Below are 22,128 nucleotides of genomic sequence, written 5' to 3'. Positions count from 1 at the left end.
CACCGCCCTCTGAGTGAAGCATTTCCTCCTTATATCTAATCCAAATCTCTTCTTTTTTACCTTAAAGCCATTACTCCTTGCCCTATCCCGACGCTCCCAGACACAGAGTCCCTCCCCAGCTTTCCTGCAGCCCCCTTTAGGCACTGGCAGGCCGCTGTGAGGTCTCCCCGGGGCCTTCTCTCCAGGCTGAACAACCCCAACTTCCTCAGCCTGGCTCCATGGGAGAGGTGCTCCAGCTCCTTCATCATCCTCGTGACCCCCCTCTGGACTCGCTCTAACAGGTCCATGTCCTTCTTGTGTTGGGGCCCCAGAGCTGAGCGCAGGCTCCAGGTGGGGCCTCACGAGAGCAGAGCAGAGGGGAACAATCCCCTCCCTCGCCCTGCTGCCCACGCTGCTGTTGGTGCAGCCCAGGGTACGGGTGGCTTTCTGGGCTGCAAGCACACATTGCCGGCTCATGTCGAGCTTCTCATCAACCAACACGCCCAGGTCCTTCTCCTCAGGGCTGCTCTCAATCCATTCTCCACCCAGAATGTATTCATGCTTGAATTGCAATACACAGGTGATCAGAACCGACAGAACAAGGTGAGAAACCACAAGCACAGCCCACAGAGACAGGTACCAAGTCCAGTTCTCCCCACTGTGTGCCCAGACCCCTCAACCAAAGGACCCCCGTGCCTCTGCCCTCCCTTCTCCTCTGACAGCTGAGCCTTCAATTCCATCCCCACACAGTAGCACAGCTTCACCCAGCTCACGGCTGGTAACGAAGACACAAATGTAGTAGAGGAAGGAGCTGAACCTTCAACAGCAATTTTCTGTAAAAGTGATCCAATCATTAGGTCACTGCATTACAGAAAGTGCTGGTTGCAGGCACTACCTTTACTTTCAGTGCCATCACCTCTTCTACAGACCTCGTTACAGCACCTCGTGGTGCCCATGCCATGCCCTGAGCACAGGGCTGCACAGGGTGATCTCGGTCCTAAAACCAGGCACCTGAAGGCTTAGGGCTGCAGTGTTCAATTGAGTGAATACACTACATACCTCCCTGCCTGACGTGAGATAGAAAACGTAGCTTTTGCAAATACACAAAATCCTCTTAATAGCTTCCAATGAAACGACAAGTACTTTCCAAAGTATTATATAAATATTATATAATATTCATTACTCTGTAAACACAGTGATATGTAATATGATATACTTCTACTTCACCTGTTCATAGAAAAAAAAGTAATTCAGAAGCTGTTTTACAGGAAGTGGTGAAAAGGAAAAGGCAGTACATATCTACCCATGTCAAATAAATGGAAGGTATGTGCCTGTATATAACTTAATTATACCGTTGGGAACTTCAGCATAAGGCTGTGCATCTTAAACCAACCACTTTGACTTCTGATTTTTAAATTTATATTTCAAGCCAATGTTTGTATTTCTACTACTCCCAGGATAGTGGCTGGGCAGTAAATGCTATCACTATAGGCCTCTCTATCAGGCATGTTTCCCCTAACCATTCTGCAAATGAGCTGTCCAGGTTTACCTTCAGGAAGCATTTTATTGAAAATAAATTTTAAATTATTGAACATTATTATTATATATAATATATATTATATATTATTAATATATATTGAAAATTGAATAATTATTTAAATTATTGAAAATAAAATGCTAGGCAAAAGAATCTCTCAGAATCAAGTGACAACAGAATCATAACATTCTAGAGATGAAAAAGATCTAAGAGCTGATCTGGTCAGCCCTCTCTAGCAGACAGGACTGTAACCTCCAGTTAACCTGTAACCTCCAGTGGGTTCTCTGGAGTATTCTTCACTCCAGATTTAAATGACTCAACAAGAGTCACCTTTATTTCCTCTGAAACTATCCCACAGTTTACCTCCTTGCCAGAGATTTTTCCAGATGTTCAGACAACCAGCTCCTGTGCTCAGTTTCTTCTCATTTACCTTTTCTAAGTAACACTGACCATCATCTCAGCAATGCAGTAGTATTACATTCAATTTTCAGTGTAGATTTTGGTCAATGTTACATAAAACTCCAGGTGCATACAAAGAGCGACCGTGTAACACGGTGCAAGCCTTCAGTAGCTGGGATTACCCCTACCTGACCCACACGCGCATTTGCATTTGATCATCAGTTAGCTCAGCTAGTTCTCTCAAGCTTTCCTCCAGAACCAATCCATCTATTCTGTGACTTACAACAGTTTTCCCTTTTAATGTGAATCTCATCACTTTGACTCATTACAGGTTTTTGAACTGCATGCTGTATTCTACATAGTCTAATATTGCCTTCTGGAAATTATGGGTTCTAATATGATTCCTTTAAATATACAGCATAAAAGATATTGCCCCTACAATTTTTTTAGTCATATTGCAACCTTATAACTAATTTGTGGTCCACTCTCACTCTTAGGTTTCTTCCTATTAGTGTATATTTCCACAGATTATTTAACAGACTATTTATTTATGTTTGAAATATATGTTTTTTTCTCCCAAGTATCCATTAATTTTTTTTAATCCTATATTTTGATTTCCAGACAATATTGCTAACCTAATCAGTTATTCTTTTTCTTTCTCTTTTCCCACAAGTATTTGCAGCATTTCCAAATACAGTAACTTGTTTCATTTGCTGTCTCCAAATTGTTGTAAATTAAGTACCTTCAGATTATTAATTCAGTATGCATAGAATCAGATAATAAAATTCCTAAAAATCACCAGTGTGTGACTATATAAGCACATTTTGGGAAAAAAAAATACATTGTTCATTTGTGAATTTATTAGAGCATTAAAATTGCATATTCCTTTGCTCATTTTTAGGTGAGTGCATCATATCAGAACTGAAGCTTCAAATATACTCTGGTCTTTAACATTCTCTGCAATTAACATCCAGTTAAAAATGGGATTGCTCTTCATCTGGGGCAGCAAAACCATGGGGATGAACACATACAAAGAACAGGTCAAAGTCAGGTTTAAAACTCAAAATACACAAACTCATATGCATTACTGAAAAATATTAATTTTATGTATGACAGGCCCAACCTGTTTGTTTTAGCATCTCCTATTTATAGGAGCTGCTTCTTTCAGGAGGCACCACAGGTGAGTAACAACTATCTGAATAATCGGGAGTTGACAGGACAGGGCTCAATATACGATATACAGGTTGTACAATGTCTTTTGGCAGGTATTGTGGCCTACATTCCTGGAGATACTTGAACACACAGTTTGTGAAAACAATGTTTTAAACTCATTCAAAAAAAAAAAAAAATTGTGTTAAATATAATATCTTGTTTATTGTGTATACAGCAAGTGAACGTGTCAGCGTACTGTATGCTATTAGCAAAATGTGCTCAAATGGCTGACTTTCATTTACAATATCTGGCATATCTTTTTTTTTTTTCCTTCGGTGATATTTGTTTTGCAGATATGAAAGACATGAACAAAACTAATGAATATTTCTAAGGAAAGTACTTCCAAATAATACACTTTCAAGTGACAGAAATATTTAATTTCATGAATATATCTCATTTATGTTCAAAATAAAGTATTTCACTGGGAGAATGTACAAGTTCCAGCATCATCTATCAACAGCGTTTAGAATAGGAGCGGTATCTTTCAAATGCAGCATTTACAAGTCACCACTTGTCATTAAATGTAACTGTATGTTCAAGAGGTTTGTAATAATAGCCTTTAATTAACTGAGGACTGTTAGAGATTTCAGTTGCCCTTTGAAATTCTTAATTATTAGTTGTATACAGCCCTTTATGGCGCAGTTAAGGTTAAATTAAATAATTAAAATATACCTCCAAGAGAAATATAAGGACTTTACATATTTTAATTAAATTTCTGAATTTCAAGGTGTTTAAAATAATAACATATGTTTTGATTTTCTTACAATGGCATACATGACTGCTCCATACATTAAACAAAAAGTCGGTAGTTTTTTATGGGAATAATCGCTAAGCATGACGCATGTAAATGAGCTATTTTCTATGCATGGCTGGCAAAAGTGCTAATTAAATAGTTGGTATTCGAGGCTATGCTCGTTCATTGTTTAGTGACATACAAATCCAGCGATGTGTGCCAGCAGACATTTTAAGTTGAATGTTTTCTCCTCTACGCTCTTTGTCATGAAATGGTGGCACCATGATGAGAACACTGGTGTAAGCAAAACACTGAAATATGCTTTAATAATGTTTTAACCATGTAGCGACACCAGTCTAGTTTTCTAATGAATGTTTAATTTCTTTCTTCTTATAAGGATGTTCCGAGTTATCACTGATGCATATTAAATCATATACATGAGTCATTTTCTCACTAAATTTTCATAAAATGGCTAAATGCTAATGCACCAAATGGGGCTTACTGTATATGGTACAGTAAATATGCCCTTGCAGGTTTTCTGCAATCAATCTCCTGTATTTAATTAGTGGCTAGATAGAGGTCTGTTCTGAAAGGGGAAGAGAAAAACCTTTGTGTATAGGCTGCGAACTTCTGATACTGATGATGATTCCTAAGTGATGATTAGAACCCAGTCTAGAATTAGAATTTGCACAAGGCGGAAAATAACGTTCCTTGACAAGTGCACTTAAGTGGCCTCCCTGAAAGTGGCCAAGTGCTGCTAATAACCAACAGGCAGTTCACTGAGACTTTTCCACATCCAAAATCAATGCCAGGTTCAAAATACACAGAGTCCATGATTTTAATTGTGCAATGCTTGATACATCACTTAACACTCACCGCTAAGTCTAAAGCTGCCAAAATCTTGCTAGCACCTCACTGTTTCTCAGTGTAAGTCAAAAATGCTATTCTCCTCTTATTGTTGCATACCGTCACCTTCCACCCACATTAACTGTACTCTCCTGTCTTCCTGTTAACAGAAATCACACGTATTGGCCAACTTATATTTGGATTGATAGCATGATCACAAGAAGAATGGCATCACTGTTGCAATATTACTAATCCAAACAAAAACCTTGCATCTAATGAAGGAAACTTTATTCTCTCTCTTTTTCTTTCTGACATCTGTAACATTTTTGTACCTGGTGCAAAAAAAGGGGCTATTTAAAAATAAATGTATGCTTTGCCCTACAGTTATTTTGAATTAGTCTTGATAAATAATTAAGCAATGCATAATATATTATTTAGATGCAATAGTCTTAAGAATTTGAGTGGTATTCAACTACAATTATAGTAATTTATTTATCAGTGAAAAATTTACATAATCACTCTTCAAAATCCAGTGGACTGGAGAGATATCAGAATGACATGCAGGAATGTGCCTAATGACTCCGGGCATTAGATTCACTTAATAATGTAGTGATGCGCAAGATGGTGTAATATCTAACATAGCTATATTTGAGGAATCATTTTTAAATGAGGAAAATGAAATATTGTTTTCTCTTTTTAGTTTTATTTTACAAAAAAAAAAATAGGAAATTTTTACACAAATATTTTACACAAAAAAAAAATAGGAAAATAGGAAATAAAATATTCTATTTCAAATCAAGTATTATTCCTACTGGAGTGGAAATGAATTTAAAGATAGTTTACAATAAAATCCTGAGGTCTCTCTTTGTCAGCTGTCAGAGGGAACACTGATGGTCCTAGCAAAATGTGAAGGGTCACTTGATTCTGTTTAGTCACTATAGGCTGTCCCATTGGTGAGGGACCACGCAGGAAAGAAATGCAAGTTTTGTGCCTCGTCCATGTGGGCAGAGTGGTGGCAGAGTAATTCATAAACGCATAAACACAAACGAGCCTGCCTGTGCCAATCCTGGCCGTGCAAATGCTTCTGAAGTAGAAAGAGGCTCTACATAAATGCCATAGGAGTTTAATTTATGCCATTGAAGAGTTATGGGAATCTAGAGGAAGACATAAAATTAATATTCATATATTTCCCAACAATACTTTCATGCCCACTGGTAAAATATTGGTACCCATTAAATCCTCAGTGCTCAGCTGAGCCAACAGCAGCTGACTACAGCCATAGAGAAAGAGATTTTACTGGTCTGGTTTGAACCAAATTCTAACATAGAAAAGACAGCGAAGAATTAGTTCTGGCTCTGTTTCAGGCCATTCCACCATGAGGTTGTACTTTTCTGTGCATCTGCGGAGAATTGTGAGATGCAACATCAGCAACCGCACATTGAGAGAGAAAAAAGCTAAAGACAGTAATTCATACTTCATATGAAAGAGTGTTAATTTTACGTTTTTGTGATGTAACACAACTGCTGCTGAGCCACAACTGAGAAGGAATTACATGTGTGTTTTCTGCCCTTGCTGGGCAGGTTTTCTGTTACTGACTCCAGCTCTCGTATACAAGGTTATTGTGTTAAACTCCAATTACATTAAACTTTTATCCTTATGCTCATGATAATGACACTATTTAAAAAACAAAAAACAAACAAACAAAAAACCTCCAAATCTTGTTTCCTAGATGTAACATTCCAAACAATGATTACAGTGGAGGTTTTTTTTTTATGTTAATGTCCCTTTCTGAGAACTGACATAACTAACAGAGCAAATGTAACTTACTCAAAAAGACATCTCTTTTAAAATAGTGGTTTAAAATATATATATACACAAACTTTTTGTTTGCACAGAGCTTGTTTTGGAATTAAAACAACCCTGTTCGACCACACAGGTCCTTTAGAAAGGGCATAAAATGATTCAATGTGAGTGTGGAGAGACTGACCAAGCTTTGACCCAAAACACTGGACATTTATTTTTCCCAACAAACTCCTCTTAGACTCAAAAGAAGACAAATTACTGATTTATTTCCCATTATTTATGAAGTTCATTTTGACCTATCCTCTACTTTCTCCATGCTGGCCTACAAACTGGAGGTCAAAAGGCTAAAGTGCTCCTTATCAAGCCCCTGTGCGTCAGCAGTTTCCTTCATTCCTGCACCGCTCACTGCGCATGGCTGCTTACACGCCACATGCTTTTGGGCCCTGTCGAAGCCACAGTAGGCCACTAATTGTTAAGCAAATGAAGAAGGACTGGGGTTCTTTGCGCAATACACTTTAGCATAGATAAATTGTCAGTGTTTAGGAGGAGGGATGCCGGGAGTCCCCAGCACTGCACACTTCATATTTCAGCAACCACTGCAGGGACTGGAAAAGATGCCCAGAGAGCCCTGCACATGGAGGAACAAGGCCATTTGTGCCATGAATTTGCAGCACCCCTCGGCTGTTGGCCAAACACCCTTAGTAGGGCATCCCAGATGGAGAACCATGCTGGGGGCACCAGGCCGGGCCTTATCCCAAAGGGCCGTGCCCCCGGCTGTCTTGGCGAGGCCTTAACGGCCGCCGCCCCCTCAGGAGGCCCCCCCCCCCCGTGCGGGTAATCAGCGCTAATTAACAGAGGCAATTAGCAGCCACCAGCCCCCCGCGGCAGCACCCCTCTGCTGCCGCCGGCCCCACCGGGGCCGGGCTATCTCCATGGAAACGCAAACCAGCGCCGACCGCCATTTTGTCGGGTGGATGAGGGGCAGGGTGGCGGTGGCGGTGGGAGGCTTGGGGTGTGCTGGGGTCTGAGGGAAAAGGGGGCAGAAAAGTTGCCAGAGGGAAAGCAACATGCGTGGGGGGCTTCTGCCCACGGCGCGGAATGGGGAGAGCCCTTCCTGTGTGCCCCCTGTGCTCATCCGCTGTGAGGCCATGACAGGGCCTGCTCTGTGAGCGGCTGATTGTAAGTTTCCTCGATTGCTGCGGCCTGGCGTAGTGTGAGATCAGGATCCCAAGCTGTAAAGGCAAGTTTGAGAGGTGGCCTGCTAACATGGTTACTTTGTTAACTTCTTTCAGTCAATCCCAAAGCAATTCCTGCTGTCCTCAAAAGGAGAGGACAACCACAAGTCCAGTCTTTGGGAGGAGCGAGCGACGAGGATAAAACCTGGAGATTTGGCTCGTAATAGCTTCATCTTACAGAATTAGGGGGATAATCACATTAGCTGCAATGACACTGACAGAACACCCCGCTCCCTTTCACCTGCTGTGCTCTGTACACGTGTCTGCTGGATAGGAGCTGGGTGCAAGGCACCTCCTGCCCCAGCAGCTAGTGCCAGAACTTCACCTGCGTTACGCTGGCCGTGCAGGCAATCCCTGTGCCTGCTTTACACCACACTGTGAATGTCTATGTGTGTGAATGTTCATGGCTATATGCAGGCGAGAGCATCCAAAAGAGACAAACAGGTTACTGCTGATGGACAACTGCAATGCCGCAAGCCTCCTTCTCCTCACCCATCCCCTCCAGCAAGGCCCATCAAAACACACTACCTCTTACCTCATGTTTGCTATTTAGTTAGGAAATTTAACAGCCAAAGACCGACTTTCTTCTCTCTTCTAAATTAAAATAACAAGGGCGGTAAAAGGCAACGAAAGACATGGAACACGTCACCCACACGGAGCCGTCGGCCCGAGGCCAGGGGGGCAGCAGAGCAGCTCCCCCACCCCCAACACGGCCAGGGGCGGCTCCAGGAGCTCCTGTCCCAAGGATCCCAGCCCGGGACGGCAGTGACACGCGTGGGGCTGCCCCTCGTCGTGGGTGTTTCACGCGGGGGGGGATTTACAGCCAGGTAAGTGGGTTTGAGACCCTGCCAGCGGCGTGGGTGCTAAGAGGAGGGCTGGGGGAAATAATGGCAGTGGTTACTGCCATTTCCACTTAAGGTGGAAGCCATTATCAAGTGGGAAAATAAAATAAAATAAAATAAAATAAAATAAAATAAAATAAAATAAAATAAAATAAAATAAAATAAAATAAAATAAAATAAAATAAAATAAAATAAAATAAAATAAAATAAAATAAAATAAAAAGGAAACCTTTCTCCTGTACCTGGGTCCACACTGATTTGCACTGACAGATTTCTGCACCAGCACCTGGAGATACACATTTCCCACAACTTTATGAATTTCAGCCTTATTTCTCCCAGACGCTCAAGAGACGCTTTCCCTAGACCCAGCTCAGAAGAGGCGACCCTTGTAATACCGAATGCGCTTACTAACATCTTATCGGTCCCAGGCTGGAGGGCTGCAGTAGTTGCAGAACACAAGCTTGTTTACACAGTTTATTTTCTCAATTACATAAGAATCAGTTCTGTAACTTTTCGGGAAGCGATTAGCCAGCCTCATGCACCAAACTCGAGCTCCCGCAAGAAAATTAAAATGTTTATCTGGCTAAAATAACTTGTAAATGAACTCATTATTTTTTTCCCCGCTTCTTTTTTTGTATTTTGTGCATTGTAGACCCTAGCAATGATATTAGTTCTAGTGTGGGAAAATATTATAATTGAGATCTGGTAAGTTATTTGCAGACTTCAAGTTTTTCTTTACACTGTGCTGACATTTAGTACAGCCCCGGTGAGGAAAACAATGCTGCCATTCATGGCTCTAGACGTAGATTTCAATCGACTTAAGCGGGCACAATGAAACTTGGTCATTCACTGGTTACCCATATTGTGTTCTCAAATTTTCTCTCAGCAAAAGTATAATGACCCAGTATTGTATGGCTGCATAGACAAGGGCTCGGAACAAGAGACACTAGTTTTGTCTGACGGTGTGAGAAAGTCGTGAAGGGATCTTTTCTTCCAGATGGTGTTAAATTCAGCTGCCTTTTTAACATTGGCCTTGCAGAGCAATCTGCTGCTCCCTTCTCACAAAGAGGCAGCCCGGGTCCCTGCTAGTTAACATGCACGCTCACGCAGCCTGCAACTCCACTCCAACTGTTTTACAATGCGCCGCTATGCTAAATAAACTTGATCTGGTCTCTCCCAGTGCCGAAACGAGCCTTCAAAGAACTGCTCGAACGATATTTACGCTTCTTTTTCCTCTCCCTCGTCTAACATAAAGGTGCATATTGTTCTCCCCCATCCCCCCCCGCAGTTTTCGGGACGCAGCACCTCCCAGCCAGGTGATCCTGCAGGAACCTCACTCGCCGCGAGAGCCGCACGCCCTCGGGCTCCCGTCCCCGAGACAGAAGTTGGACACGCGGGACAAAAGGGGGCACAGCCTTGCTCCTAAAGCACCGAAAGGTATTCCAGCGCTGCTAGCGGTAGCAGCCCTGTGCGTTTTACTGACCGGCAGCCACCTAGCACCAACACAACAATCCGATGTGACAATGGCCAGCGTGCGGCGGGAATGTTAGTATTTTCCTTGGGTGTTTTCCTCGCCAAAGACCAAGACGCAAGTGAAAGCATGGGCGCATTGACTTCGCTGAATGGCTAAGTAAACAATAGCTTTCTCCAGAAAAGCAGCTCATTGCCTTAATTGAAGCTCCCCGAGAAAGGAAAACGGCGCACTTTTGTCATGCAAATGCTAATTGCCGGCGACGACGCCTCTCGGCAAGCAGCCCCCGGGCACGGCTGCAGGTGCCGGGGCTCCGTGCGAGCACCTGCGGCGGGGCCGCGGGAACTTTTTTTTTTTTCTTTCTTTTTTTTTTTTTTTTTTTGTGGGATGAGTATCGAACACAATCGCGACGTGCGGGCTGTGATCGCGACACCGCAGCCGGGGAGGCGCGCGGGTCAAGTACAGAGCAAAAAACGCCGCCCGCAGACATTCACCCCCCGCCTCCTTTTTCACCGCAGGCGCTGCCCGCAGACGCAAGAACGGACGCTTGTGAAAATAATAATAATAATAATAATAATAATAATAATAATAATAATAATAATAATAATAATAATAATAATAATAATACCGCGACGCCCGCTCTGTGCCCCCCACTCCTGGGGAGGCGTGAGGCTCAGCCTCCATCCTGTCCGTCCGTCCGTCCGTCCTGCCCCCCCTCCGCCTCCCCATTACGGACCCCGTTGCGGCGGCCGCCCTTCTCCCGAGGGGGGGGCGAGGGTCCGGGTTCCCCCCCCCCCCCCCCCCCCGTGCCCGTGGCCCCCCCGCGCCCCCCGCCGCGCTGTCTGTCACGGGCCGCCGGGGCACGGCGCTGCCGCCCGGCCCGAGCGTGGGAACGGGGGCGCCCGGCCGTTCACATCTCCTGCGCGGCGTTTAGCGGAATCAATTAGGCAAGACAGAGCCTCGCCCCCACCCCTCCGTTTCTCCCCCCCCCCAGATCCCCCCCCAGCACTCCCCCCTCCGTTTTTGTCAGGTCTATATACGTCCTAATTATTTCGGTTTGGGATGCCAGCGCTGTTTCCCGGATAGATCTGATCATCCTTAAACAAAAAGAGAGGAGGCGCACACGTGGGTTTGGGAGTAAATGTCACTTTCATTTCCAATGCTAGGCGCGGAGTAAGACACTGAACATTTTTTAACACTTTGACAAGGGGGGAGGCGGTCTCATCTCCATCATGTCTTTCTGCTTCAGTAGCTTCCTCAAGGAAACCCTCTCGGAACAGAGAAGCATCTGTGCTCGCATTCTGAATAGAAGAATAAAAATCGGCCATCACTTTTTTCATCTTTGTGCAGCTCCACCGAGTCCTCAGTAGATATAAATTATTAAGCTCGCCTACACTTCAGTGTAAACTTTTTGAAAGCCTGCTTTCATATTACTGGAAGCAAACCCCCAACGCTTTGTCTCAGATGCACGCAGACAGTTTTGTTTGGTTTGGTTTTGTTTTCCCTCAGTTCAGTCCACACAGGATCACCATCTTCATCATCACCAGCTACTAGCTTTGTTTGCAAGGCCACTTCATTGCAATGAATCACTACGCAAAATGAAACTCGGCCTTCCCAAATATTTTCCTGAGAATATATATATATATATATATAAGGTGTATATATATAGGCATATATGTCCTCTCACCCCAGCGCAACGTTAACTGGTCTGGGTCCTTACTTATTGATTTTGTTATGACAGCAGCGGTTGCACGCGCATTGTTTACCAGCAGGACCGTCTCCTCGTCGCAGCAGCTAGCTATCCATCCTGGCGTCTGACAACTTCACGTTTTGGCATAAGTACGCCATTTAATTTCCTCCACTCCCACCTCCAGCTGTAAAAATGTTAGATTCAATAAGCATTCCTGACCTTTCTCGGGTTTTACTGTCTCTTGCAGTAGTCTTTCATTTTCACGCGCTGTACGATGATCTTGAAGGAGTTTTTACTTTCGGTTATCTAGCTTTATGAAGACCAAAACACTCATACAGCTAGATAACCAAAGATAACAACTCGCTTCCCTCAAAGCTTTTTTTTATTATTATTATTATTTTTATTTTTATTTTTTTTCCTCCCCCTCGCTAGACTCCAAAATCTTTCTGGCAAACAGCCGTGTTGTCTCCGCCAAGAGCACTAGTCCTGCTTTAAAATATTCATCCTTTTATGCAACTGTGACCTGGTTTGTGTGTCTGCGTGCATGTGCAGCTAATAACATCCAGAAAAAAAAAGAGATCTGTTGCCTCCAAAGTTTATTCCGAACTTTTCCTTTCAGCCAGTAATTTCCGGCAGCGGTAGCCCACAATTCGTCTGCTCGCACCAGAAAATAAAACCCGCTATTAAGGTGCGTCAAGCTGCGTTAAGAGCGAGAAGCATCTCTCCTTTCGCAGGCCTCTATTTGCATTGTAAATCGCTTCGTTCTCACGGAAGGCTCTTCATAGCCTCTATGAAGACGTAAAAGCCAGCGGCAGTTCCCAGCGCGGTGTAAGGAGGAAGAAAAAAAAAAAAAAAAAAGAAAAAAAAAAAAAAAAAAGGATAAAATCCCATTCCGGTAGAAAGTGAGGAGATGACCCGAGGATCCTGCTCCTGATCCCTGAAGGCTATGCAGGCAGAGAGCGTTTCGCCAAACGGTGGCAGCTCGGTCTCAAACACCGTGCGTGCGTGATTTTTTTGGGGGAAGATCCTCGGTTTCTCGGGGCTGGCGAGAGGCAGGCGCGCTCCTGCCGGCTTGCTGCCGCCCCCCCCCCGGCGTGAGAGGAGGAGAAAAAGGGGGGCTCCCGGCGCCGGAACGTGGGCCGGGGTCAGAGGTCCCGTGCCGCGGGAGGCCGAGGTGGTGGGGACGACGCCAGGCGAAAATCTCTGCTGTGCATGAGCCCGGCGGCGGCCTCCATCCGGCGCAGCCTCCATCCAGCGCAGCCTCCGCCCGCCGCCCTCACCTTCCTGCCGGCCGGCGCAGGCCGCTCTGCCGTCCGCCGGCCCTCTCTAAGGACAGATAAAAGCGTTTTCAGGTCTTTTTTTTTTTTTTTTTCTCCTTTTTTTTTTTTTTTCTCTTTTGGAGGGGGGTGGGTTGGCCTCCCTGCTCGCGCTTCTCTTCTGTCTCAGCCTCTGCCCTGCCTCCGCGGGGCCGGCGGGGAGGGAGGCACTTTGCTGCCAGGGCCTGGCCTCTGCGGGTGTCGGGAGCGGCCGTGAGATGGATCCCGCGGGCAGCTTCTGCCTTGGCCTCTCTCTGCCCCGCAGGTATTGACACCGGGACGGCTCCTTGCGCGCTGCCCTCCGCGTGTGCGCGGGGGATGCTGCGGGCAGCAGGCTCCGCCGTGCTTTATAGCATCCATACCCTCTCCCTCCCCTCTCCCTTCCTCCCTCCCTCCCTCCCTCCCTCCCTCCCTCCTTCCCTCTCCCCCTGCGCGCCCGCGGTAGGGTGCGCCGACGCTCACCGGGGGGGCGGCGAAACGCCTCCGTGAACAAAAAATCGCCGGTTTTTATCCTCGATTTTTATTGACCTCGCACGCGGAGTGGGGAAACCGCGCATTACCCGTGGGACCGGGGGGAGGCACAGTCTGCCCCGGCTGTTCGCCCGCGTTACGCGAGGATTTAGGATTTCGGCCTCTCGACCCCCGCCCCACCCCCCCCACCCCCCCCCACCGCCCCAAAAAGAACATTACACTCTGAATTATTTAACGGTATGATTCCTACAGATTTTTTTCCCGAGTCCGAAGTGCAAACATCACGGGTCTCTCGGGTGCACGCGATGCGGTGAATCTTCGCACCGAGATCTGCAGTATTTACAGTAGAAATTAATAAATGCGCTTCAGGAGCGGCAGCAGGAGTAAGACGTGCACTGGAAAATTCGGCACAGACACGGTACTGGCTGCTCAAGGAATTGCGACCTAAAATTCGTGCTGCTGCTTCTCTTCTAAGCTGTAAAATAAAGCACAGCACACCCTGCTCTGTCCTCCCGTAGCGTTGTAGGGCACATGCCACCCTGCGCTCACAAGGATTTGTTCGTAAATTAACCCGTGTTTGCATGTGGTGCTGTTTTTAAGGCGGAAAATTTAAGTGCATGGGGTTAAACTGAAGCTCTGGTGGCTCTGCACTGGCTGCACAGCCTGTTTGCATGTGTGCTGCTGTGTGCACAGGGGAACCACACATACATGTGTCAGTGTGTGTGCACTAGTGCTAAAATACCCACGTACGTGCGTGTGGTTGCACTGCGAAGTGACACCGGCATCAACCAGCCCATTTTTTATCATGAGTTAATGTTATAAGGGCACAGAAACGGGAAAGCGTCTCATTTTTCAGACAAGGCCCCCGATTAATGCTGCCACCACGGAGTAACACGGACACACTGACGATGTGCCCGATCCTGAATTCGGCAGTGATGCTACTAACCAGGGAGCTCGCTCAGATTGTCAGCCCTTGAATCTGAGACGGAATAGTTTATTATTTTATTTATTTATTTATGTGGCGCCTGTCAGATATCCCGGTACCGGGGGGCATCGCAGTTTGCCACCAGTACTTTGTATACCAGGGGCCAAGGAGCGAGCTGTTCCAGGGCTCTTTGTGGGTATTGCAGAGTCTGGCAAGGAAGGGTTAGGGTCCCTATAACGCCGCGTTGTTGGTTACCCTGCTCCCTCATTACCTCTCAGGCTGCTCAGACACAACACACACGACTGAATTAGACATCTGCAGGCACATGATCATTGCGATGTTATGTAAAATTCTAATGAGCTCCTCTGAATGGGCAGAGAGACAGAAATGGATATATGTATATATATTTCCTGGCAATAGCTAGAGGCAGCAGCATTGGTGATCAGGCATGTGTTACACACAACAAGCCCATGAGCTCACGCATTAAATTCTTCCAGTGAGAGGCACGAACACTCAGGTACTCCTCGCGCATGTGTGTGTATATGTCTGTGCTCGTGTAGATATTTGTGTAACACATGTCAACACAGACACATAACTACTCAGTAATGAGTAGTTAAAACTGAGAAAAAAAGAGAGTAATTTAAAAATGAGTCATTTAAAACACATCACCATGTTACTGGATTTCCAGTTAAGTGCAAAGCTTACTTTTTTTTTCCTCCAAACACTCATGCTTACAGATGCAAGACATACCTTAAAAACACCAAGCCCTTTTCTCAAGACCGCCTCACTTACTCACACACTGGCACACGTAGAAAATGCAATACACCTGCCACGTTTTGTTGACTAATCAGAAGAGCTTTAGTAAGCCAAAAGAGCCAACACCACAGTTACAACCTAGCTGTTCATTAGCTGTATTGCCAAATAAATGTTCTACCTCTCAATCACCTAGCAGGGCTTTCAAAAGCCTGTCCAGAAAAAGTGCACGAAAGTCTTTGCTTATTCTAAATATCACAAAAAAGCGTGCAGCAGTTGCTAGCATACATACACATACAAGCCTACAGCATTTTCTGGCATGTGAAAAGTTTGTACAACGCGTAGTTCTGAAATCACTGCCACAAATACCGTCTGAAACATTTATAGCAGCTGATAACACTACATGCACCCTTTCCCAGTCCCAAAATCCCTTTTCAAATGATCTGCACATTGGAAGCTACCGAATCCAAACATTTGCTTTTTCCTCCTGCCTCCCTAATAAATTCCCGTTAATGGCCTGTAGATTAGTATGTGATTGCCATGCTTGTTTTCTAATCTTTTTATAGGTCTTCAGATGGCTGTGACGTAAAGAAGTAACATCCTGCGTGGATTTCTTAAGAATAAACAGTCTCTATTTGCTTTAAAGAGGAATGCTTCTGACTCTCTAATTAGCACAGCCTCATGCCGGTGTCCCCACCTTCCGCCAGGAGCACGCGTAAGAGCCCGACCGAAGCTGCTGTGAGGCGCATCACGAGCAGAATTCACGCTGGTACAACCCAGGGCAGCGCTTCTCGCACAGCACCCCTCTCCTGGCAGCCAGGTAAGTCCCTCGGCTGGCTCGACACCCAGCAAAGTGCCTCATCATTTCTTTGCGGCCGCGATTTCATCTGACAGGCACCTGCCTGTAAAGCCTGCTGCATTTCTTGTATCTGGGCTATGCTGAGAGTATTGCAGGCAAAGGGACATCCAGTGCAAACCCAAACTACGAAATCAGAAAAATCAGGCTATCGAGAGGTCAAAATCTCGAGGAAAAAAAAAATAAAAAGAAACCCGCAAACAGTAGTTACACCTGGAAACGCTGCATTAAAGACCGCATATTCAGATCTTCACATAACGCATATGGCATCGTCTGGTTTTAATTAGAAAATAAAATAAAATAAAAATTACCATTTCGTGTCTTGATAATCATTCCCTGTGGTCTGTCTGCGTTGTCTAGATCTGAAAAAGAGCCATAAAAGGTCGCAATTTAAACACTTTTACTGCTTGGTTCTTGTTCTTGGAACCTATGTTAACAGACAAACGTTTGTGTGTGTGTGCTCAGAAGGCGCTGTGTATATTGACTTGTGAGATTGTTAAATAAATCACTGGAAAGGTTGGCTCTAGATTAAACGGGAAAATAAGGAGCCACATTTCCTGCAGATGATCTAATGCAGCACAAAACAGATATGAGTAATGCACTCCGGTATCTGCAGGGTTAAATATGGTAATCGATATTTTCAGGAAATAATAAGGATAACAATAACAGAAGCGATACAATTACTTGTGGAAAGCTGCGGCTAAGAATAAAAAATTAAGAATATTGGGGCTGACGAACTGAAGTGGCCAGAACTGCAGAGAGATGTGACATTTGCATACTATAAGCTGCCGGTTTCTTAATGAAGGACGGAGGCTCCACCTAGCCTCCAGTTCAAAACATGCAAAACGCGTTAAGCCGGCATTTCCCCGACAGCTTTTCCAGGTCCTCCACACCACGGCTGTCCTGCAGCCGGGACCGCGGGCTGTAGAGCTGCAGGGGTAAATAAATACGGCGTGAGCCTCACGCTTTCATGGCATCGTACGGATTGCATCAGATGTAGGTTTTCTTTTTTAAAAAAGCACATTTCCTAGGGGGAGGCTGCTTCTCCCACTCCGTGCTGAAGCAGTTTCCCCCGCTGCATGACCCCAGGATGTTTTTACCCGGGGGAGGGATGCTGGTTTGGGGAGGGAGCAGGGACACCCGCGGACACCCGTGCCGAGCCGAGCCGTGCCATAGGGCCCGGGGACAGCCGGACAGTGTGATCCAGCACCCCCAGCTCCGAGGGATGCTCGTTTCGGCCCGGCTGCCTTTTGGCCAGCCCAGAAGTGATGGATGCTTGCTCGCTGCGACCCACCTCGCCCCCCGGACATCCCGAGGATGTGGTTTTTTTTTTTTTTTTTTTTTTTTTTCCCATGGAAAACAGGCGATAGCGAAACCTTTACTCTTTTTTCGCTCTCTATGAGCGGCCGTCCCTCTGCCCGCACGCCCTCGGGGGGCACCCGGCACCGCTCCCTGCAGACACCCAGAGCTTCCCACACCTCCCAAAAACCTCCCCCCCCCCCCGCGACCAACAGGTCTGCAGGAGCCCCCCTCGTATCGCAGTTCCTGGAGGGAGCTGGGACAGCGCCCGGACACCCCCGGCCCCCTCCCAGCCCCTCCAGACCCGCTGCGGGGCTCAGCCCCTGCAGGGGGCTCCGGACCCGACCCCCCCATAGCGCACAATCCGAGCCCCCGCCGTACTCACATAGCCTCAGGGGGCCTCGTGGAAAATAAAAAAGATCCCCACGGAGCGGGGGGGCTCCGGTTCCTTCGGGGCTCCCCAAATTCACGCCTTTCTCCCGCCGCCATCCCCGTTTGAAAGTGCCGCTTTAAGCTCCACGGTGCGCCAAAAAGGCTGTAAAATCGTCAGGCGATCTTCCACCCGCCAAAGCGGGAGACAAACGCAGAAAGTTATATATATGCATATTTTCAGTTTCTTCCCTTTTTCCATATTGCCTCCTACGCCCCGGAGTGGAAAGTGAAGTCTTGTATGTGAGGCTCTGCAAGTTTTTTGGGGGGGTTGGCCAAGGTCTAGTCCAGCCCTCTCTGCTGAGGAGGACGTGCTCTGAAATTCAACCAATTTCCCCAGCGCTTTTGTTGCTGATGAACTGAAGCCCTATTGTTCGTCCATTGCCACGGTCTTTTTCAGTTCCTACTATAAGTTCTGCGTTGCCAGAGATAATGAATTTGCACCAAAACCTCTTTTAGTGCCATTCTGACAGACGGAACAAATTAGAAATGTCTCGTCTAAAGAAGAGCAATGGCTACATTTTCCTAGAGAAGAAGGAAGGCACACATTTCTTCGTAAACTTAAAAAACAAAAAAAAAGCACCAATCGGTCGAGGTTTTTTTTTTTTTTTTTTTTTAAGGTGTTTTCCTCCGGCTAACTTCTGAACAGATTCTTCCGAGTCCCGCTTTGGGGAGGCGTTGGCATTTTGTCTAACTTTTCTCAGAACCAACCAACCGGCCAACAACGGGGGAAAAAATCACAATGCTACCAAAAAAAAAAAAAAAAAAGAGGAATGAGAGAGAGAGAGAGAGAGAGAGAGAGAGAGAGACCTTCCTCCCATTCCTGCTGTCATGCAGACTTGTAGCGTGACCTCTCCCCAGCGCGGATGGGGTTTCCCGCAGTTTCTCGCATCCTTCCCCTGCTTCTCCTCCACCGCTCCGGGATTCGAGGCCGGCGGCGTCCGAAAATGCGTGAAAAAGCCTGGTTTTAGGGCTCGGGGGCGGGCGGGGAGAGGCTCGGGACCCCTCTGCCCTGGGCCCGGGGGGTGCTCGGGGGGGGGCCGGGGTGCGGCGGAGTGGGGCACCCATGGGTGCGGGTTACGCGTGCGGCGAGGGGGCGGGTGGCGGGAGGGGCTGTGCGGGGACCTTATATATATATATAAATGCCTATAGATTATATATGCGTGTGTACGTGCATGCACAGTGCGCTTCACCGCCTGTCCAGCCCTCAGCACGGGGAGGGGGCAGGCGCGGATTTCCCTATGGGGACACCCCCTCCTGCACCCCATGCCCCCCCACAGCCTCCTGCAGCCCACGGCGGACAAAGGGAGCTCTGTAGGGACCGAAAACGCTGGTCCAGACCCAGCCACGGGAATTCAGGGCAGGAATCCAGGGCAAACGCCGCGGAGAGGATTTGCAAAATTCCTCACGCCTCCCAACAACCCCCCCCCCCGCCCCACAAGTACACGCGTGTTTCCACCCCCCAGGTGGCTTGGCCATTTAATTTCGGAGAAAGAGGACTGAATGGGGGAGCAGCGCAGGTGTGCGTGTGCTGAGCTGGCCGGTGGCTCGCTCCAGGATCTCCTGGAGAGATCCGAGAGGTAGGGAGATACTCTGGAAGACATCACGGCAAATAAATAAATAAATTAATAAATAAAAATAAAAAAAGGAAAAAGACTTAGACCCGAGTAAGACCCTTCTTTTTCAAAACGCCGACTGCGTTTTATGCTGCAGCATAGCCCGGCTATAAAACTTCGCCCAGCATCGTCTCACACCGCGGTGTGAGCGCGGGGATCGATCCAGAGCGGGGAGGCAGATTTAGGAAAGCGCCCCTGGTCCTGCACCAGCGGGCAGGTGCCCGGCCGCGCACCGTTGTCCCTCCGCGGGGGTGCTCGACCCGTCTCAACACGCGATTTTTAAATCAGTATTTTTTATTGGGGGTTTTTCTATTTCCCGCTCGTCGTCTGATGAAAAGAAGCATCAAATTACGTCCCGTTAAAGGAGAAAAAAAAAAAAAAAGGGGGGGGTGGGGGCAGGAGCGACTCGGGGAAGGGGGGGGGCTTTGTTTTGGGGTCTTGGGGGGGGGGTCCGCTTCTGCCAACGGGTGTGTGACGGGGAGGGGGCCAGATCCGCGCAGCCTGCGCGCCCGCGGAAGGCGCCTGGTAAGGAAGGCGCCGATAAAACCCAGGGTTTGTCGGCGAGGTCACGTCCACTGACGTCAGCCGGGGGCTTACTGTACGTCCGGCCGCATTTGCATACATCGAGGAAATTAGGGCATTGAGGAAAAAAAAAAAAAAAAAGGAAAAGAGAGAGGGAATATGCAAATCCGGCTGCTCGCGGAAGCGGCCGCACGTTCCCGGCGCGCTCGCCGCAGATCCCGCGGATCGATCGTAATTAGCCGAACAAATAATAACAGTAATTAATAATAATAATAATAATAATCCGGGCATCCCTTTCCAGCCGAAGAGCATCGGCAGCTGCAAAAGAAAAAGCCCCGAAATGAGCAAGATGGGCCGTGCTCGGGCGGGCCCTGCCGTGCCGAGCCGCGCTGCACTGCGCGGTGCGCGCAGGATCCGCGCAGGCTGCTGCAGGACCCCGCCGCTGCGCCGTCCTCCTCCTGCCGCCGCTCCCCGTGGCCCCGCCGCGTGTTATTTTTAATGCTGATGCATATGTAAAGGTATATTTGCATTTTTTTTTTTTAATTTGCTGGATATTACAGGCTATCGCTTTTCCTTTCATCTCGCCTTTAGAAAGAAAAAACCTCCCTCCTTCCCCTTTTCCTATCTCCTCCCCCCTCTTTTTTTTTTTTTTTTTTTTGTGTTAGACTGCTGTGTACGTGTCTTTATACTCAGTTTCCTCCCTGCTACTGTCAGCAAGAGGTTGCAGACCACGGGCAGTGCTGGGAATGATACAAACCCAGGCGCACCACACGCTTATTGGGACCGGAGGAACACACCGATGCCATGTGCAGATGTAATGCCGATAGCTCGAACCGGGAGTTTGATCGACTAATTAACTTCGTCTGACAAAAAACAAACAAACAAAAACAAACAAACAAAAAAACCTTTTTAAGGTATCAGGCCGCATAGATTAGGCATATAACGGGAGCTGTTTAAAATGATATGTAATATTTCATTGCCGGATTACGGCCTATGAACGCACTTATATCTGCACTGATTTCAGAAATCTTTTATTAAAAAAAAAAAATCTCTTAGAAGGTGTAGATCCCGGTACATAGAGCTTCCTCCGAGGGAGACATTTTGTATGCTCTAACTTCCACATTATTAAATGTGATACCTTTTATTTTAAGGCATGTAGATTTAAAACGACTACCTACCCCTTAACAGAAAAAAAATGCATTTTCAGGTATTATTTCAAAACGTTGCAAGTAGCATTGTATTTTATCCGAAAATGGCACAGGCCTTGAATCACATCAAAATCAAGGTTAGTACACTTCTATTAATCTTAGTGGGGCAATTGATTTGCTATTAAAAATAATTTAAACCTGACTGAAAGCAGAAGGCTACTCTCTTTGTACATGGCTATTCTCTTTGTACAGTACAGAAATATGATGTTTTTAAATGAGTAATATTTTCCATAATAACAAAGCCTCTCCATATACATTTTTTTTTTTAATTTTAAACGTCTAAGTGCACGTGTATATAATCAGTTGCTCTGTGAATGACTTTCCTGCATGAAAGCGTAGGGCAAAAGGAAGCCCTCCCGAAAGGCTGTCATGCTTACATATATATATATATATATTTAATAAAGAGCAGGGTGTCATGCTCGGTCTGTGTTGCTCAGTGTCTGTGTCACCACATGTACACGTGAATTCTTTTAGTATTTGCAGCGCTACCTCCAGCTCCAGCTTTGCCGGCCCCGCGGTGACGTGCCGGGGTGGCATGTGCCACCCAATAAAAAGCGCTCAGGCGGCTCCACGCAAAGCGTGAAAAAAAAAAAATAATAATAAAAAATCCAGATGAAGGAAGCAGACGCTATGTCTGGTCATGTCATCCCCTGCCTCATCACCGCACACTTCATTAGCAGGGCACGGCTGCACGAACAGCGGCCGGGACGCGCCCAGCGGTGCCGGGGACTCCCTCGCTCCTGTTTTTAATTAGCGCACGTGCGACTCCCTCATTAGCATATGCAGAGAGCCAAGAGCCGGGAGAAGCCCGTCCCGGCCTGGCCGTGTGTCCTGTTGCCTGTCTGTCTGCCTGTCTGTCTGTCTTTCCGGCGGGATGTGTAACGCCCCCTCCCCGCAGAGCACGGTGCAGGCGGCTCCCGCGCAGCGCCTCCCTCCTCTTCCTCCCCATCCTCCTCTTTCTCCGTCCCCACACACCCCCACGCCCC

General features: G+C 46.8%; 1 protein-coding gene across 5 annotated transcripts in view; it reads right to left on the bottom strand.

Annotated features, from left to right (window-relative positions):
• Nucleotides 1-19,750, bottom strand: part of LOC310889570 (uncharacterized protein) — a 92,586-nt gene extending 72,836 nt beyond the window's left edge. For 4 of the 5 annotated variants that reach the window (XR_014576624.1, XM_083817186.1, XM_083817184.1 and 1 more), the window contains exons 1-2: nt 17,753-19,750; nt 16,380-16,430 (exon numbers count right to left, since the gene is read on the bottom strand). Coding sequence is in view for 3 of the 5 variants with exons in the window: in XM_083817184.1 (XP_083673310.1) it covers nt 16,380-16,430; nt 17,753-17,856 (155 nt within the window). In the remaining 2 variants the exon portion in view is untranslated. The other variant, XR_014576625.1, reaches the window with a different exon arrangement.
• Between the last annotated feature and the right edge of the window lie 2,378 nt (nt 19,751-22,128).

The sequence above is a fragment of the Anser anser genome (genome assembly GCF_964211835.1).
Source record: "Anser anser genome assembly, chromosome: Z".
In the NCBI taxonomy this organism is placed as follows: domain Eukaryota; kingdom Metazoa; phylum Chordata; class Aves; order Anseriformes; family Anatidae; genus Anser; species Anser anser.
The sequence above is the reverse complement of the archived record's forward strand: the minus strand, read 5'-3'. Positions and strand labels throughout refer to the sequence as shown.